Source organism: Myxine glutinosa, chromosome 5 (assembly GCF_964187855.1).
Source record: "Myxine glutinosa chromosome 5, kmMyxGlut1.1, whole genome shotgun sequence".
In the NCBI taxonomy this organism is placed as follows: Eukaryota; Metazoa; Chordata; class Myxini; order Myxiniformes; family Myxinidae; genus Myxine; species Myxine glutinosa.
The window spans coordinates 60,026,016-60,046,594 of record NC_136265.1 but is presented as its reverse complement, the minus strand read 5'-3'; the positions used below and the strand labels follow the sequence as shown (position 1 = coordinate 60,046,594).

Below are 20,579 nucleotides of genomic sequence, written 5' to 3'. Positions count from 1 at the left end.
TTACGTATAATTGGTAATCATGATTATCAATTTTGATTGGATGGGGGGAAGGTCAAAGCCCCCGGGTCTGAGCAAAAGGGAGGTGTTGGGGCACAAATGCAGAGCAAAGATGTGCAGATAAACAAACAGGGAGAAGGAGAAAGGTGAAACACGACGCAGAAAGGGACAAAAGGAGAGAACAGCAGAGCAGCAGGTACCTCACCACATATGCACAGCCGCCATCTTGCCACGCCCAAACACACCGACAACCAGCAGGGGTCGCACGAGAAACAGAGACAGAGACCGAGAGACAGAGACAAAGAGAAGAAAAATATGGAAACCAGTGGGATTAGTAAAGGTTTGGAGATATTACGGAAAATAAATCAAACTCGATGCACTGACGAAGAAAATAAAGAAATTAAAAGTGTAATGAACATCATATTTTCAAGAATGACTTCAATTTTAGGGGGGAGAAATACATGACAAAGTGGAGATAAGGAAGAAGAAAAATATTGTGTAGTTGATGATGTTGGTATGATTGACTTTGGTTAAATCTTTACAATTTTTTCCTTAAATAAATTGAGGAGAGAGTGAAGGCATTCCGGAGGATTCTTGATGTTTTAAAAATCAAGTTACAAATGCATATGGTGGAAGCCAAAAAGGTTTTTGCACTCTGTATGAATTTTTCTCATAAATAAATATAATGACGATAATTTATTGTCTCAAATGTAAGAAGAAAACCAATACTAAAAATATCTCGTATGTGAAAAGTAAAAATAATTGGGTTATACAAAGGGGGATATGTTCGGTTTGTAGCACTAAAAAGAGCAAATTCATCTCCAAACAAAAATGTGGAGGAGATATGCAAAAGTTTTTGTCAGGTCGTAAATTTACAACAACTGGAATTTACAATAAGTGCTAAATTGAGACATGAATTGGTTATCAAAAAACTATTAAGGTCTAATGATGTCATTGAGACTGATGAGCAAATAGTTTTCACTGATGAATTACATAAACCTATAATCACAAAGTTTAAAAGAAGGAATGTTTATTCCAAAGGTGTTGATTACATCTGGTCCGCTGACTTAATTGAACTAAATAATGATAAGGGATACAAATACACCTTAACTGTTATTGATTTGAGTAGTAGATATGCATGAGTTGTTCCTTTGAAAAATAAAAGAGGCATTACCCTCATGTTAGCCTTCCAACAGATATTTAATAAAAGCAAGAGAAAGCCAAATAAATTATGGCCTGATGAGGGAACAGAGTTCTATAATAAAAACATTTATGAATTTCCTTAAAGTTAATGGTATTACCTTGTATAGTACATTTAACTAAGGAAAGGCAGTTGTAATTGAGTGTTTTAATCGTACTTTGAAAGAGAGGCTATCTTGCTATAATTCGCCAAATGTCTGTCTGTCTTGTCTGTCTGTTCCCAGGTACCGCAAAAACGGCTGAACCGATCGCAACGAAATTTTGGGTGGGTAATCCTGGGACCCCCTGGAGTAAAATAGGCTATATTGATTTTCCAATTTTTCCAATTTTTCAGTTTTTCCAAACACAATGGAATAATATTTACCGATATGAACAGTGATGTGGCTTTTATTGAAATTTTACAAATACTGTTTAGATTTTGATGATTTGCGTGTGATATGATTTAACGGATGTTTATATAAATCGTTTAAAATAAAAATAAAAAAGCCTTCAATTTCTGATATTTTGCCTTTTCATTTGGGCCTCCCAATTGAAGCCTCGCCAGTAGGGCGGGTACCGTTGCTCGTATAAAAAATTCACTCAATTCTGTTCACAAAAATGGGTATCAGGATATTGCAGGTGATTACAATAATACAGTTCATTCATCAACAAAAGCAAAACCATTGGAAACATTTACAAAATTACCAGATGAAAAGGAGATTAATCTGAGAAAACTAAAGTTTAAAGTTGGTGATGTCATAAGAATATATTGGTGGAAGAGTCATTTTGAAAAAGGTTATACAAAGAGATGGACCATTGAATTTTCTTTAATTGTTGATGTAATTGAGTTTCCTGGACTTATAAATTATATGATTTAAATGGAGAAGAAATATTAGGTTAATTTTATTCACAGGAATTACAAAAGACAAAGATGATAAAAAATTGAAAAAAAATCAAATAATTAAATAATAAAAATGTTCACTCCCCCTCTTTCTGTCTTCCGCCCACAAACCACACCCACGCACACCATGCCCACATACCTCATGATCCCCCACCCCCTTGTGCGCCCCCACCCTTGACCCACCCCCTCCCTCATCAAACCCCCACCCTTCCCCACATGCACACGGGGAGTGGAGGGGAGGGAGATGGGATGAGGGAGATAGGATGAGGGAGAGGGCGGGTCGTTGGGGGGAGTGCACCTTCCCTTTTTCATCTGCTTTATTCTCTTTTTATAATTAATAATCAAATAATTGTAAGCAAAACAAATATACATTATATTATCTATCTATAATTCCAGTAATCTCTGTGTGTATGTTTGTTTGTATGTTTGTATGTTTGTATGTTTGTATGTTTGTCTGTGACCGCTGTTTCTCGACAACTACCGGTCCGATATACTTGAAACTTGCCAGGTATATTGCTGGGGACCCGAGGATGTGCCTTTTCAAGGTTTTAAATTAATCGCAGAAGTAGTTACCGAGCTATGTCCAAAAAACGATTCAAACAATCAGAGAGCAGCGAGCTATCACGTGTGCCGAACGTGGCGAACAGACTCTGCCTCGGATGGCACATTGACTTCCGGGTTCGGTTGCGAGAGGACGCTGGCGTTGCATATTCGCCGCTTCTCCGACTGGATGGATGTACAGGGTCCGCTTCTACCTTTCTGACCTGACATCTCACACCTGTCCTGCCTTTTCACACCCGCACGTGCCGCGTGTTCTCCGGCTGGATAACGGAATCTGCTTTTGATGGTACGGAATACGGAATTCGAAAGGCCCGCTCCCGTTGTTTGTGGCCGTGGCCTTGTTTGCCGGTGGCCTTGTGGCCTTGTTTGCCGCTGTGGTCTTGATTAGCGGCTGCAGTCGTTTGCCGCTGCGTTTGCCGCTGCGTTTGCCGCTTTGCCTCCTCGACCTTGGCCTCGTACTCGTCCCTTCGCTCCTGCCTGGCATGGCTCTGAAGTACTCCGCCGCAAGGCTTCTTCTGCTCAATACCCGCTCCACCCCATCATGCATCTCTGCCATCAAATCAAATGGACTCCTCCGACGACCCAGGTACATTCACCGTGGCTCCGGTCGCAAGTTTGTTTATTCGCAATCAGGTCACTCCATCCCCGTCCTCTGGTCGGCTCAGCGCACTCTCACTCTTCGTCCCAGCGCACCTGGTCACAGCAACCCACACGATCGCACCTCTTGCCTACGAACCCTGGCTAAATCACCTGAATTCATCCCTGCTGTTCAAAACAACATCAAGCTCACCCTGTTCAACACCCGGTCCCTCAACAATAAATGCCTCATCCTGAACGAATACATCCTGGATAACAAACTGGACTTTCTCTGTCTCACCGAAACCTGGCAACAACCTCTGGAATACTACACACTCAACCTCACCACACCCAGTGGATATTCCTACGTCAATAAACCACGCTCGGAGGGCCGAGGTGGTGGAATTGCCGTTATCCACCGTCAAGACATCAAGACCAACCTCATCTCCATCTCATCTGCTCCATCATTTGAACACCTGGCTTTAAAACTCTCTGGTCACACGCAGTCAGTCATGGCTGTCGTCTACCGCCCTCCCAAACCACACCCATCATTCCTGTCTGACTTCTCCTACTTTCTGACCCAGCTATGTTCCCTCTCCCCCTCAATCCTCCTCCTTGGTGATTTCAATATCCACATGGACTCCACTGACTCCACAATAACCACTGACTTCACTGATTTACTCACCTGCTTTAACCTCACTCAACATGTCGACTTTCCTACCCATATCCGTGGTCACATTTTGGACCTTGTCTGCTCCACTGGATTAAATTTGCACCATCTCTATGGCTCCGACCTCACCCTCTCTGACCACTTAGCCATCACTCTGACCATCAACATCCCCGCCCCAACACCAAGGCATTATCGCACAATCAACTTCCGTAAGCTAAACGCTCTTTCACCTACCTCATTCTCATCCACCCTCTCTGAAAAAATGTCCACTTCTCCCTTCATTGACCTCCACACCCCTTCCGACCTCACTGACTACTACAACCACACTCTCTCCTCCTGCCTTGACCAGCTTGCGCCTGTAAAAACCAAAACAGTTTCTTTCACCCATTCTGCTCCCTGGTTTACCCCTGAACTCCACCTGATGAAAACTCGTGCTCGCCAACTTGAAAGACTCCGCAATAAAACGGGTCTCACAGTCCACTCCCAAGCCTACAAGGACCACATACAACACTACAAAGATGCCCTCTCCCGCGCCCGCTCTGCCTACTACACTCAAATTATCCACTCTGGCTCCGGAAACCCAAAAGCACTCTTCTCGACAATAAACAAACTCCTCCGCCCCCTGAACACCACCACCCAGTCATTCACAGTAGACAACTGCATCTCCTTCCTCTCTTTCTTCCAACGCAAAATTGACAACATCTACAACAGCTTGACCACCGCCGCACCCGCTCCCCCTCCAACCACCTGCCCCCCCCTTGTCCTGCCATCCCCTGTCTCGGTTCTCCCCAATCTCTCCTACTGACCTCTCTGAACTCCTCATAGGAATGAAAACTGCCACCTGCACTCTTGACCCCATCCCCTCCAGCTTTGTCAAAGCCTCCCTCCCTGCTCTCTCTCCACTTATCATTGCAACAATAAACTCCTCCCTGTCTACAGGCATCGTCCCACCTTCCCTCAAAATTGCTGCTGTTACCCCCATTCTAAAAAAACCTGGTCTAAACCCTGACACCCTAAACAACTTCAGACCCATCTCCAACCTACCCTTTCTGTCAAAAGTTTTGGAACGCGCTGTAGCCACTCAACTCAAACATCATCTCTCTGCCAATAACTTGTATGAAACATTCCAATCCGGATTCCGCTCCAACCACAGTACTGAAACTGCTCTCCTCAAAATCACCAACGACCTTCTCCTCTCCTCTGACGCTGGCAACCTCAACATTCTCGTCCTCCTCGACCTCAGCGCTGCCTTTGACACCATCGATCACACTATCCTCCTCACCCGACTTGAATCCACCTTTAACGTCACCGGCACTGCCCTCTCTTGGATTAAATCATACCTCTCTGACAGATGCCAGTTCATCTCCATCAATAACTGCAAATCCCCCACTGCTCCCCTCCCCCAAGGTGTCCCCCAAGGTTCAGTTCTTGGCCCCCTCCTCTTCATCCTTTACCTGTCCCCGCTCGGTCACTTAATCCGCCGTCATGGTCTCCAATTCCACTGCTTCGCTGATGACATCCAGCTTTTCATCTCCACCAAGTCCGTCTCCACCGACACCCACTCTATCCTGACAAACTGCATCACTGAAATAAAATCCTGGCTTCAAATCAACTTCCTCAAGCTTAACTGTGATAAATCTGAAATAATCATCATTGGCCCAAAAACGCTCACAAAATCCACCCATAACTTTGCCCTCAACATCGACGGTATCCCAGTATCCACCTCCCCTCACATCCGGAATCTTGGCGTCATCTTTGACCAAACCCTTTCCTTCGACAAATACACTAAACAGATCACAAAGTCAGCCTTCTTTCACCTGAAAAACATTGCCCGTCTCCGCTCATCCCTCTCCTCCACGGCTGCAGAAACCCTCATCCACGCCTTCATCACCTCCCGTCTGGACTACTGCAATAGCCTCCTCTATGGTTCACCCTCAAAAATCACCAATAAACTCCAATACATTCAGAACTCCGCTGCCCGTCTACTCACTCATTCCCGGACCCGTGACCACATCACCCCCGTCCTTTACAAGCTTCACTGGCTCCCCATCCCCCAGAGAATCCAGTACAAAATCCTCCTCTTGACATACAAAGCCCTCCATAACCTGGCCCCATCCTACCTGGCTGACCTCCTCTCCAGACACACTCCCACCCGCAACCTCCGCTCTGCTGGTACCAACCTCCTGACCCCCTCCATCCGGACCAAATTCAGATCCTGGGGGGACAGGGCCTTCTCCATCGCTGCTCCCACCCTCTGGAACTCACTACCTCACACCATCAGAGACTCCTCCTCACTCACCACATTCAAAACATCACTAAAGACCCACCTGTTCAACGCTGCATTCAACATTCAACCCACAGCATTTAACCCCTGACTATCTCTTCTCCTTCTCCCTCCTTTTGCTTTAAATATTTCCCTATTGATTCTTGTCTTGTCTTTTTGATTCTTGTCTTATATATATGCCGTATATCGCTGCTGTTTGTTTTCTTGATTCTTGTCTTTTTGCAATTGTTGTTTTCATGTATTGTTATGCATTATGTTTTCCACTCTGTCAAAGCGCCTTTGGGCTTCTGTTAAAGCGCTATACAAAATAAATGAATTATTATTATTATTATTATTTGAGAGCGTATTCATTTATTTCCCGTCGGCAAACTATGTTGGCGCTATGTTGGCGTTAAACTATGTTTTAAAACTAATTAAAACTAATTTGCGATTCTTTCGCTTTCCTGCGATATGCGACCTTCCGGAGCTCCTGTGAGAGCGTGCGCCATTACGGATAGTACGGGTACGGGCATGCCATATGTTGGCGTTAAACTATGTTTTAAAACTAATTAAAACCATTTCATGTAAATAGAGTGGGGGGGGGGGGGGGGGGATTGTCACTGTACTCGCAAGCCGTTCGCCGTTCGCTTTGGCGTTGCGAATGGACCAAAACATTTCATGGACCAAACCATTTCATGTAAAGCGTTCGCCGTTCGCTTTGGCGTTGCGAATGGACCAAAACATTTCATGGACCAAACCATTTCATGTAAATAGAGGGGGGGGGATATAATTTTAGATATATATATAGTACGGGCATGCCCTAGTACGTTAAAATCAGGATATAATTTTGGTTTAATGAAAACGATTGTTTCTTTGTGTGCCAAGGGTGAGTCATCTTTGCCTGTTGGTACACCGCAAAGGATGCGTTAGCTTTTCAAAGTTTTCGCAGTTTAACATCCATACGAGAAACTACACATTGATGAATCATTAATTACCTGTGGTATTTTGTGTTGGTTGATTAACATGAAAGACGGCACATCTGGATCTTGGTGGTTGACATCGTTTGAGATGCCGAAAGATAACATCCACAGAAATGGAGTTTAAAAAGTCCTCCCAAGGTTGACCCAACACCTCACATTTAACGTGTGTTTTTATTATTACGATACCTTTCGCATAATTGTTCAAATCATGCCTCCAAGTTGTCAACGTTGGGAGAATTTGTTGAAATAACCTGAGGCTTCCATTTCGGTGGAAGTTCATTAACACACTCATTCAAATCCTTGCGGAGGTTTTGACGCATTGAATGGAATTGCTTTGGAAGCTCATTCAAATGTCTGCATTGCATTTGAGTGAGTTTGTTATACTGTAAATAAAAAGAAATATAAATAATTATTAATATACAAGGTTTATCATTTCACAATTAATGATGTATGAGACTCGTATTAGGAACATTAAACTTACCAATATTGTTGTTGAGTGGAGATAAAATCATTATCTTCTTCATCAGAGAGGTTAATCCTTCATCAGGATCATTGCGAGTTTGTCGAGGCTCAAAATGTGCTTAACTGCTCTGGGTTCTGGGTTTAATGTGCTTAACTGCTCTAGGCTCTGGCTCTGGGTTTAAATAGGAATTTAAATGCTTTTTTTGAGAAATGACACGCTCTCTGCCTGCTCTGTCTCTGACTTCGTTGTGGGAAATCTGGGTGTGATTTTTTTGGAGAGAAAAAACGCAAAACTGAGAACGATTCCGTTTTTGCAGGGTGTGCGCGGCATTTTTTTTTTTTCCAGACTGAAGGGATTTCACAAACCAAATGAATTCAACCCATGGTATTCAAACCACCAAGCACAACCAAACCAACAAGCAATAACCAAACCAAAGAGTGGAGAAAATCACAGCCTTGGTATTGAAATGGAAAACAACGGATGTGGTAAATATAAAAAAAAAAACTTATTGAATAGTTAACCAAAACAAGCCTAAATAAACCATACAGATTGAGGGGTTTAAAAATATTTGATGGATGTCAAGAGATCGATGGAAAAATAATTTACTGCAATCTTAAAATGATATGTGGGTGAGGAAGCTCTCAGAGCAGAACATTGAAAGATGTTTATGATATCATCTCTGCTCAGGAACGATATTTAAACCAAGAGCCAAGTTTCAATACATGTTTTGTAAATATAATTGATGGCAACGAAAGCCATAAGAAAATTAAGCTATTCCCTAAAATAGAATATCAACAAATATTCGTTCATTTGCTGTTCGAGTATAATGAAAATATGATTGGTGTGAATAATGTGAACGATTTTCTACAATAATCACCCCCCCCCTCCTCCATCCCATACCGCCCCTCCACCTCCCCCCCCCCCCCCCCCCCACATGTAGAATAAAAAGGGGGATTCGGAGATAAGACATTGAGCAGGTGAGCGAGCGATAGGGAGCGGAACGAGCTAGAGCTATTGGAATGAGAGCGAAAGCGATTGGAACGAGTGTATGCGAACGAGTGTATGCGAGTCCAGTGGAGAGGTTTTGCCTCAGAACCCCCTTTTTGTTCTACTGCCGTTTCTTGTTCAGCTTGAGTTGTGTATCCAATAACTCTAGTTTCTGATCAGATCGATATCTAACATCACCATCTCTCCTATTGATGACCAGCTTGCAGAATGATAACATTCTGGATTCCATTTTATTCACGATTACTCTTTTATTCACGATTACTGTTTTAACCTCACTATTTCGACACAAAACAATTCTTACCACACCACAGACCATCTGTAGAATGCAGAGAGACCACAGACCTGTCTGCAATGGAAAAAGTGATCGACCAATCGCCTTGGCTTCAATGCGAGTGATTCCAATAATCTTGATGGCCTTTGTTTCCACGGTAGCAAGTTGAGCAAGGTGTGTAGCAGGGGAGCCAGCCCATTGGGGAGAGCACTACTCCATCAAAATGTGGATGAAGGCCTTGTAAGTGGATAGGAGGAAGGACTTTGTATGATGGAGGATGCTCAGTTGGTAACAGGCTTCAGAGGCTTTGGAGGAAAGATCATGGCTGATAGTGAGATCCAAGAGTTTCAAAAGGATTGCCTAGAAAGTAGATGGGAGGGTTTGCCACATGGTCCTTTCAGAGAGAGTGCGACATTTGTTTGGGTTTGAAAAACGTATTCCAAGTGTGGTTTTTTTCAAGGTATGAAGAGAGGGATGAGGATGCTGCCTGCCCATCTGAAGGACGAGTGATTGGTGGAGGGGTCGAGCAATGGATGGATTCAACAGAATGTTGATCGAAGAATGTTAACTGCCATGGGAAGCACAGAGAAGCTGTTATTGGTCTGAAAAATCTCTGATTGTTAGAAGCTGTCCAGAATGACAGAACAACCTTTGTGAAGGTAGTTTGTGTGTCCTCATTAACTGTTTGTTTCCATTGGCCAGTTCCAAAATTCTTCCTTTTTTGAATCTTCATTGGACCCTCTCCCTCCAAAAGAAATCTCGCGAGATCTTGGCGGCGACGGCACGGTTTTTCGAAGCTGTACACGTTCTCCACGTTTTCGAAGTTAAGTAATTGTTCACAATTGTATTTTTGTCGAAACTGTATTATCTTTCGGTGTGTGCACCTATAGTGTGTCCCTAGGAAGATTCTCGGTGTGAATCTTTCATACCTGTATAAAAAATCATCGGTTATTTTGTGCCACATTTTTTGAGGACTAGTACCGTGTCCGACCTTGAGGCTTTGTTTTTCTCTCAGCGGTCGATTGTGCTCCAATTACTTTCGTTCTCTGTTTTTCCAAATCTTTTCATCCCATACGTTCTTGTTTAAAATCTAAACAAAAAAAAAAAACAAGAAAACATTTCCTTCTTTGTTCTTATTCGTTGTTCTTATTCGTTCGTTCATTCTTTGACCACGTGTTTCACCCCCATTTCCCCAGATAGTTTTCACTGTTCAATTTTAAAATGTTTAAACTTTCCCCTGCAGTACTGTATTCTGTCGTATATGATAACACCTTTTTCTTCTTCTTCTTGAAAAGGGTGCTTTCGACTTGCTCACCAAATCTATTCATTCCAAAGAAAAAAAATTCCATCTCTCACAGTTCCTCTTTCATACATTCCCTAAACTCACCTGCACTCCACACCCCCCCCCCCCCCCTCAAGCGTCCTTAAACGTATTTTTGACTCGAAGGTCACAAGAAACCCATTTTGCAATAAATGTTCGTTTCCCATTAATCATACATTTTGTAAAATCCAAACTCGCCCCTCCCCTCCAAATCTTCCCCATCACCCATCCCTTTCAAATCTCCCCCCCTTACCCCTCCCCTCCAAATCTTCCCCATCACCCATCCCTTTCAAATCTTCCCCCTTGCCCCTCCCCTCCAAATCCTCCCCATCACCCATCCCTTTCAAATCTCCCCCCTTGCCCCCTCCCTCCTAAACTTCCCCCACACCCCTCCCCTCCAAGACTCCCCTCGCCCCTCCCCTCCTAGACTCCCCCCTCACCCCTCCCCTCCAAATATCCCCCATATCCCATCCCTTTCAAATCCCTCCCCTTGTCCCTTCCCTCCTAAACTCCCCCTAACCCCTCCCTTCATAAACCTCCCCCTCGCCCCTCCCCTTCAAATCTCCCCACCGTCATTTCTTCTCCATTTCCCCCCTCTCACCCCTCCTCCTCAAAGCATCCTCCCTGCTTCTTCCCCCTTCCAACTCTCACCTCCATCTCACCCAACCTTCTGCCACGCTCTTCCCCCTCCTCAAATAACACCTCATTGTGCCTCACCCAATCACCATCAAACCTTTTGTCCGCCCCATCCTTCCCTTTCTCCGAGCTATTCTGAAATCTCTGACACACCTTCAACAGCTCTCCCTACCTCTTCCACATCTTACCCTACCCCACCTCCCCCCTGTTCTGTTTCCGATGCTCCCCCTTCCTCTTCATTAACGGTATGGACCTCAAACATCCGGGGCCTTCGTTCAAACTTAACTGATCTCTCCATACAGGTTGCTTCTGACCAACCAGACGTGATCTGCTTAACAGAAACTTTCCTCCTTCATGATGTCTCTGATTCCTTAGTATCTCTCCCGGGTTACTCCCTCCTCCGGTATGATAGACCTGAGCCTCGTCCTGGAGGTGGGGTTGCTATCTTTATCAAAAACTCTCTTCCTCACTCGCCCTGCACTGCCCTCTCTCCACCTCACCCCCAGGAATACCTCTGGCTACGGCTTCCCTGACGCTCCCACCTTTTGTTCATGTGTGTGTTGTACCGTCCACCAAACAGTGATGACTCCATCGACATCTCGCTGTCTGATAATATGGACCAACTTCTATCTACTCATCCCAACTCTCTCTTCCTCATATGTGGTGATTTCAATTATCACCATGCCAGTTGGCTGGGTGTGGGTACCTCTCTCACCAGCCATGGCTCCTCAGCAAAGGACTTCTGCAACTCACTGGGACTGACACAATCTGTCAATTTCCCGACCCGGATCTCAGTCAACGGAGCATCTTCTCTTCTGGACTTCGTTATGACTAACTTCCCTGCAAATGTCTGCTGCTCTTCTTCTGCTCCAATCGGCTCATCTGATCATGTGCTTGTTAAAGTGGACATCTCTCTGACCATTCTCGGAGAGCCTCCTCAGTGTCTGAGTCTGGCATTTCACTCAGGCCAACTGGCATAGTCTTCAAGCAGCCATAAATCATCTGGACTGGTCTGCCATCTCTCTGGCCTCTGACATCAACTCATCCTGGGAATTCTTCCAAAGCAAACTGCTCTCTCTCATGCACAGATTTATCCCCTCTCGTCTTCAGTTGTCTTACCCTTCCCCTCGTCCATGGTACACAGAATCTTGTGGTGAGGCTGTTGCCCAGAAACAACTTGCCTTCGCCTCCTGGAAAGCAAATACAACAACAACAACAACATGCATTTTAAGGCCATTCTCCCTGCTAGAGCGGGGGTTAGCCTTGCGGTCCCCATGGCAATCTTCTCCATTTTGCCCTATTTTCTGCATCTCTCCTTGTTAACCCCCTTGTCCGCATTTCCTCTTCCACCATCTTTAGCCAAGTCTTTCTCGGTCTTCCCCGTCCTCTACTTCCTTCTACATTAATTTCCATCACTCTTCTCAACCAGTCACTTTCATCCTTCCTCAACACATGACCAAACCATCTCAACCTGTTCCTCTTCACAGCATCAATCACAGGCAATATTCCCATCATCTTTCGCAATTCATCATTTGTCTTCCTCTCTCTCAACGATACTCCGCACATCCATCGAACCATTCGCATTTCCACCCTTTCCAGCCTTCGTTGCTGCTCTACGTTCATTACCCATGTCTCGCTCCCATAAATCATAACACTTCTCACACATGCAGCATACACCTTTCCCTTCAGCTTCAGCGACATTCTCCTCCTCATCAGCACGCCACTCAGTTCCCAAAACTTCTTCCATGCACATCTCACTCGAGCAACCGTTGCCGAGTGTGATCCACCTTCTCCATTCAGCATGTCTCCGAGGTAGCAAAATGTTTTCACACCTTCCAGCTTCATGCCCTCTCCAAGATCCAACTCAACATTTCCTCCATCTGCAGCTCCCTCTGTGCACACCTTACATTTGAATGTCGCTGCCACACTGGTAAATGACCCTCTCAGACCACTATATTTTTGATGAACCCACTCAGCGCACATTGTACATTGAATGGAGTTCACTCCGACACCCTTCCTGCACACAGCACACGGTCACTTCCCAGTTCTTTCCACCTCACCACATGCTTTACCACTTGCCATCACCTTCGTCTTTCCGATATTCACCTTCAGACCTTTTGTCTCCATACATTCCTTCCACTTGTTCATCTTTTCCTTCAGTCCATCCATACTCTCCGCAATCAACACCAGATCATCTGCATACAACACCTCCCACGGTAAACCCTCCTTTACGTTCTGAGCCAGCACCTCCATCACAGCTACAAATAGTAGTGGACTTAGTACCGACCCCTGATGCACTCCCACCTTCACCTCAAACTCACCACTGTTCCCGTCCTTCGTCCTTACAGCTGTGCGCGCTCTTTTGTACATTGCCATCACGACTCTGATCAACCATTCCTCCACTCCTAACTTCCTCAATGCCCATGTCAATACTTTGAGTGGAACCCTATCGAATGCTTTCTCCAGATCAACAAACCCAAAAAAACAACTTCTTCCTCTTCTCCATGTACTTCTCCTGCAACTGTCTCACAATGAAAAGCGCATCTGTCGTTCCTCTTCCTGGCATAAATCCAAACTGCATTTCGTTGATCTTCACTTTCTTCTTCATCCTCCTCTCCAACACCCTTTCCAATACCTTCATTCCATGCTCCAATAACTTTGTTGCTCGGTACAAGCCACACTCCAAAGGGTCACCTTTCCCCTTGTATAGAGGGACGAGGGTACTCAGGTCCCAATTCACTGGAATGCGGCCTTCTTTCACCACCAGATTACAGATCTCTGTCATTCTCTTCACACCCCAACTTCCCGCTGCCTTCAACATATCTCCCACAACTCCCGTCGGCCCTCCCACTTTTCCACTCTTCATTGCTTTTATCGCTTCCTCAACTTCCTTCTCAGTTATCTTCTCTGCCGGTCCTAAAACTGGGTTACTCTCTATGTTGCCATCCCATTCATTCTCTGTATTCAACAGCATTTCCATATATCTTTTCCATCTTCCTTTAATTCCATCTGGGTCGACAACGATTTGTCCCACTTCATCCTTCAAGCAACTCACCCCCATCACATCACACCTCTCTTTCGCTATGTGCTTTGCAATCGTGAATACTGCTTTCTGACCCTCTTCTGAATCCAAGCGTTCTCCGAACATCCTCCTACATGCCTCCTGTGCCTTTGCTACCTCTTTCTTTGCAGCCCTCCTGGCTGCCCTATAACTTTCATGCTCTGCTGTTTCTGCTCCCGTACCCTTCGCCTTCTGCCACTCCTTGAACTTCTACCTCTTCTCGTCAATCCTTTTTCCAACTTCATCATCCCACCACCATGTTTCCGAGTGCCTCGGTGGTCCTTTTGTCCATCCACATACCTCACCAATGGCTCCCAACAGACAAGCTTTCATTGACATCCAACCACTTTCAAGCTCAACCACATCATCCTCTACCCTACTCAGCCTCTCTTTTAATGCCTCCCTTACTGTCACCTCTTTCAACCTCCACACCCTCATTCTCGGTTGGTACTTCACCCGCCGAGCTCTCCTCGCACCTTTCACCCTTACGTTGCAGACAACCAAGTGGTGCTGTGAAACAGCCTCCTCCCCCGGGATCACCTTTGTGTCCCGGAGGTGCCCCCTATCTTGCCTACGCACCATCAGGTAGTCAACCGCTGTCATCGACCCACCTGACGTGTATGTAACAAGCTTATTATCCTCTCTCTGGAACTGAGTATTACAAATCAACAAATCAGCTCCATCAGCAAACTCCAAAATCCTTTCACCTTCTCCATTTCTCACACCATATCCGTACCCCCCATTAACTCCTTCAAAACCATCCATACTCCTTCCCACATGTCCATTCAGGTCTCCTCCCACCACAACAACTTCCTCATCTTTCACGTTTTCCATCAGCTTCTCTATCGCACACCAGAACTTGTCGTTCTCTTCATCGCTTCGACCAACCTGCGGAGCATATTTGACGACGTTCACCAAGAGCTTTCCAATCATCATTTTCACCATCATCAACCTATCACTCACTCTAGTCACACTCACCACACTGTCTACAAACTCCTCAGAAAACAGGACACCAACACCATTCACGCCCTCCGGGCACCCTTGCCACACAAACCTGTATTTCTGTCCCTGCCTACCCTTCACCATTCTCACACCACTTCCCTTCCATCTCGTCTCCTGCACACAACATATGTCCACTCTTCTTCTGACCAATACTTCCACCACTTCTCCTGATCTCCCTGTCATTGTCCCTACATTCCATGTCCCAAACGTCAGAAACCGATCTCCACTTTGGGCTGCACCCTGCCCATATGTAGTTGTAATTGTCATGGTTCTCTTTTTGAGGCAATGTTTTTTATGGCCGGATGCCCTTCCTGATGCCAACCCTCTTAGTCGTCTCTTACGACATGCAGAGATACGGTGTACCTATTCTGACCAGGGTACACACTGGGAAACGTTTAAAACATGGAAATTCTAGGGGGGGAGGGCGGCGTCAGCATCACGGCTGCGGTTTAAACATATTCCAACAATATCCAAACAGAACCATGAAAACCATGAAAAACAATCTGGGAAAAGTCTCCAAGCGAGAACGTGGATTTGAGAAAGAAGGAGCAGAGGCGGAAGAAAAACGAGATACAGGGGGCGGAGCACAAGTCGAGACGAGGAGGAGAGCGAACAAGCACGTGTCCGGGAGGAGAGAAAGAATCAATATAGAATTCTTTGTCTATCCGTTTGTCCTGTTTTTAAAAACGCCGGACAAAGGGTAAGATGCCCGCGAGAGGCAGGGGGGAGAAAATAAAATCAAAGAAACAAGCAAATACTATGAAGGAAAGAACTTACACTCACAAAACACCGACGGGGGGAAGGGAGCCCGGAAAGACCAGGCCGCGCACGATGCGCGAATAAAAAAACGACCAATCACACACAAATCCGCAACAAACACAAAACCAAAACTAAACAGATATACGCAACAACACACACACAACAAAACAACCAGCGGAAACCCGACAAAGACACGAATGGGAAAACACTCAAACTTCGATGCCGTGGAGAGCTCGAAGCAAGCCTCGTCGCCCGAGGGACCGGAAGTGCAGTCCTCCACAGCTGGAAAGCAAATACAAAGGAAGGAAATCTCATTTCCTTTCACAAAGCCCGAAACAAGTGTGTGTCCACCCTCAGGAGAGCCAGGAAACAATATCTCTCCGTTCTCAAGACCGAACTCTCAAATCTGTCTCCTTCTTCCAAATCCTTGTGGCGTCTGGTCAAATCTGTTTCTGGTGTTTGTTCCCCCTCCATCCCTTCCCTTACCTCAAACGGCTACACAGCTGACTCCGCATGTGAAAAAGCTGAATGCCTCAACTCTGTGTTTGCCTCTAAATCTTGTGTCCCAAACCCATCCCTCTCTGTACCCAGTCGTACCCAGCTGCACCTGGACTCTGTGTCCTTTCCTCCTGAGAAGGTGGAAAAGTTTCTGTCAACCCTCGACTCTGATTCTGCAACTGGACCTGACGGCATCAGCCCACGGGTCCTAAAATCCTGTTCTTCCGCTCTTTCACTCCCTCTCTCTGTTCTCTTCACACTCTTTTGCTCAAGGTCATCTGCCATCTGCTTGGAAATCAGCCAACATCACCGCTTTACACAAAGAAGGTGCAAAAACAGATCCATGCAACTACAGACCAATCAGCCTTCTCCCAATTATCAGCAAAGTCATGGAATCCATCATTGCTTCGGATCGGAAATCTTTCCTCTTCCCCAATGGCTTGATCTCTGATCATCAATTTGGTTCAGACCAGGTCACTCTACTCTGGACATGCTGCTTCTGCTGTCTCAACAATGGATGGAGGTCCTCAATGCCAAACAACAAATTAGAGCTGTCTCCCTTGACATGTCACATGCCTTCGATACGGTCTGGCACCCCGCTCTGCTCACCAAACTCTCGTCCTATGGTATCCATGGAAATCTCCACGCCTGGCTGGCGGACTTCCTCTCGAGTCGTAGTCAATGTGTGGCCCTGAATAGGTTTCTCTCATCTCCCCTTCCTGTTCAGGCTGGAGTTCCCCAAGGCAGTGTTCTGGGTCCTGTGATTTTCTGGTCTTCATCAGTGATCTCTCTGACTCTCTTGAAAATCCTCTCTATCTCTTTGCTGATGACTCCACTCTCTGCCGCTCCATTCCTCATCCCTCAGATTGGCAATCTGCAGCCTCCCCACTCTCTGCAGACCTGGACAAAATCACAGACTGGTCAAACAAGTGGAACATGTCTTTCAATCCTGACAAATCTCACACTCGTACAATGGCTCTCCAAAAAGACCGACTGGACAACCCCTCCCATCCACTTTCTGAATAATCCTCTCCAATAAGTTCTGTCACTCAAGCTTTTGGGTCTCACTATCTGACGTGATCTTTCCTGGGAAAACCACATTGCCAATCTGGCCTCCAAAGCCAGTCGCAGACTGGGCATCCACCGTCGTGCGAAGTCCTTCCTTGGCACACCTGAGCTCCTCACCACATACAAGGCTTTCATCCACAGCTCAATGGAATACTGCTCTCCCCTCTGGGCTGGTGCTCTTGCCTCACACCTAACTCGCCTTCACGCTGTTGAAACCAAAGCGTTCAGAATCATTGGAATCTCCCGCGATGAAGCTAACTCCGAGGGCCTTTCACTTACTCACTGCAGGCAGGTTGGTGGTCTTTCCCTCTTCTACCGACTCCTCTCCGGCCTTGCTCTCCCAGCAGAGGCTCTGTCCCCCAAATATTCCTACAGATCGCACAAGATCTGCCTGCAACCCTCTTATGGTTAAACTGCCAAAATCGACTCTTCTCACCTTCACTCCTTCATCCCTCTTTTCTCCCACCTCTTGAACAAACTCCCTCACTCCTCCGTCCAGGTCTTTAAAACAGCTGTTCACCACCATCTCTTATCTTCCCCCATCCATAACCTTGATCTTTTCTACCCCCGCTAATTTCACCCCAAATCCACTTTTTTGAAATGCCAACTTCTTTCCTGGAAGTCCTTGCCGTGTCCTTGTATTTTATCCTTCTCCCCCCCGCCCCCCCCCTTCCCACGCCTCCTCCCCGAAGCCCTCTCCCTCCCACAGATCTCCCGATGTGCCTGCTCTCAAATATTTTGTTTGTGTGCTTCCCTTTCTCTTCCCATCTTGTCTACCGCTCCCCTTTTCACCCCTCAGCCCAAATTGGGCTAAGGGGTATTGTCGTCCGGGCGTCCGTCAACTTTTGGTTTCCGGCAATTTCAAGGAGAACGGCTTGTCCGATTAAATCCATTTTTACAGTGTGTGTTGGGGTTGGGTCGAGGAAGGTTCCTTTCGAAAATGGGCGCGCTGCGATTTTCAATATGGCCCCCACAGTAGCCATCTTGAAATTTTTTAAACGTCAATGTCGAGCAGAAGGGCTTGTCCGATTAAATCCATTTTTGCAGTGTGTGTTGGGGTTGAGTCGAGGAAGGTTCATGGGCACGCTGTGATTTTCAATATGGCCTCCAATGCAGCAATCTTGAAATTTGTTGTCGTCAATTTCAAGCAGAACGGCTTGTCCAATTAAATCCATTTTTTGCAGTGTGTGTTGGGGTTGAGTGGAGGAAGGTTTCTTTCGAAAATGGGCACGCTGCGATTTTCAATATGGCCGCCATGGCAGCCATCTTGAAATTGGTTTCCACCATGCATGGGCTGAGGGGTTACGCCTGCTTTGCGGTGCTATTTATTATATGCTTTGTTTGTCTGTTTGATTTGTTTGTGTGATAAATGTTAGCTCTTTCACGAGCCTCGATGCTGTATCCCAAAAAAATATAAAAAAAGTTTAAATAAGGATGACGTTCAAATTAACTTGAAAAATACTTATCAAATATGGACAAATTAGTGTGAATTATTGCGTTTTGTGACTTGTCTTTACAGAGAAACAAATGAAACTGGATTCTTGTTCCAACTGTTCCCAGTTGCTCATCGCACAAGTTTTCAATTGTCCCATGACACAGACAGTTACTCAAGATACTGCCACATTTCGCAGCATGTCTCGTAAATGTTGCACAGAGACTCTCAAGAATATACAAGGAAGTGGGAAACCAGACAAGTGTTCTTTGTGTGACAAATCATTCATAACGTTGTCATCTTTAAAACGACAAACAATCCACACGAGCGAGAAGCCTTCCACGTGTTCTACTTGCAACAAGGAGCTTTCTCGATCATCAAATCTACACATTCATCAAACAACACACACAGATGAAAAGCCACACAAGTGTTCTGTGTGTCCCAAAGCCTTCACTCGATCATCAGATTTACACATTCATCAAAGACAGCACACGGGAGAGAAGCCACACAGGTGTTCTTTGTGTCATAAGGCCTTTACTCGATCATCACATTTAAGGGATCATCAAAGAACACACACAGGTGAGAAGCCTCACAAGTGTTCTTTGTGTCCTAAAACCTTTACTCAATCATCAAATTTACACATTCATCAAAGACAGCACACCGGAGAGAAGCCACACAAGTGTTCAGTGTGTCTTAAAGCCTTTATTCAATCGTCAGATTTACACATTCATCAAAGACAGCACACGGGAGAGAAGCCACACAAGTGTTCTTTGTGTTCTAAAGCCTTTACTCGATCATCACATTTAAGGGACCATCAAATAATACATGCAAGAGAGAATCCACACAAGTGTTCTCTGTGTTCTAAAGCCTTTACTCGATCATCACATTTAAGGGATCATCAAAGAACACACACAGGTGAGAAGCCTCACAAGTGTTCTTTGTGTCCTAAAGCCTTTATGCGATCATCAGATTTACACATTCATCAAAGACTGCACACGGGAGAGAAGCCACACAAGTGTTCTTTGTGTCCTAAAGCCTTTGCTCGATCATCAGTTTTAAAGATTCATCAAAGACAGCACATGGGAGAGAAGCCACATAAGTGTTCTTTGTGTTCTAAAGCCTTTACTCAATCATCAAATTTAAGGAATCATCAAAGAATACACACAGGAGAGAAGCCACACAAGTGTTCTTTGTGTCCGAAAGCCTTTAATAAATCATCAATTTTAAGGAACCATCAAAGAATACACACAGGAGAAAAGCCACACAAGTGTTCTTTGTGTCCTAAAGCCTTTAATCAATCATCAACTTTAAGGAGACATCAAATAATACATGCAGGAGAGAAGCCACACAAGTGTTCTGTGTGTCCTCAAGCCTTTATTCAATTATCACATTTAAGGAGACATCAAATAATAACCACAGGAGAGAAGCCACACAAGTGTTCTTTGTGTGCTAAAGCCTTTATTCGATCATCACATTTAAGGAGACATCAAATAATACATGCAGGAGAGAAGCCACACAAGTGTTCTGTGTGTCTTAAAGCCTTTTTTCAATCATCAAATTTGAGGAATCATCAAAGAATACACACAGGAGAGAAGCCACACAAGTGTTCTTTGTGTCCTAAAGCATTTGCTCGATCATCAGTTTTAAGGAGTCATCAAAATATACACACAGGAGAGAAGCCTTACAAGTGTTCTTTGTGTCCTAAAGCCTTCACCCAATCATCAGAGTTAAGGAATCATAAAAGAAAACACACAGGAGAGAAGCCACACCAGTGTTCTGTGTGTCTCAAAGCCTTTACTCGATTATCAGTTTTAAGGAGACATCAAAGAATACACACAGGAGAGAAGCCTTACAAGTGTTCTTTGTGTCCTAAAGCCTTCAACCAATCATCAGAGTTAAGGAATCATCAAAGAAAACACACAGGAGAGAAGCC

At 45.2% G+C, this 20,579-nt stretch overlaps 1 protein-coding gene across 1 annotated transcript in view; it reads left to right on the top strand.

Annotated features, from left to right (window-relative positions):
- The window catches only part of LOC137427487 (uncharacterized), a 129,567-nt gene that overhangs the window by 103,773 nt on the left and 5,215 nt on the right, over nucleotides 1-20,579 (top strand). The window contains 1 exon segment of the mRNA XM_078778103.1: nucleotides 18,734-20,579. Coding sequence (XP_078634229.1) covers nucleotides 18,734-20,579 — 1,846 coding nt within the window.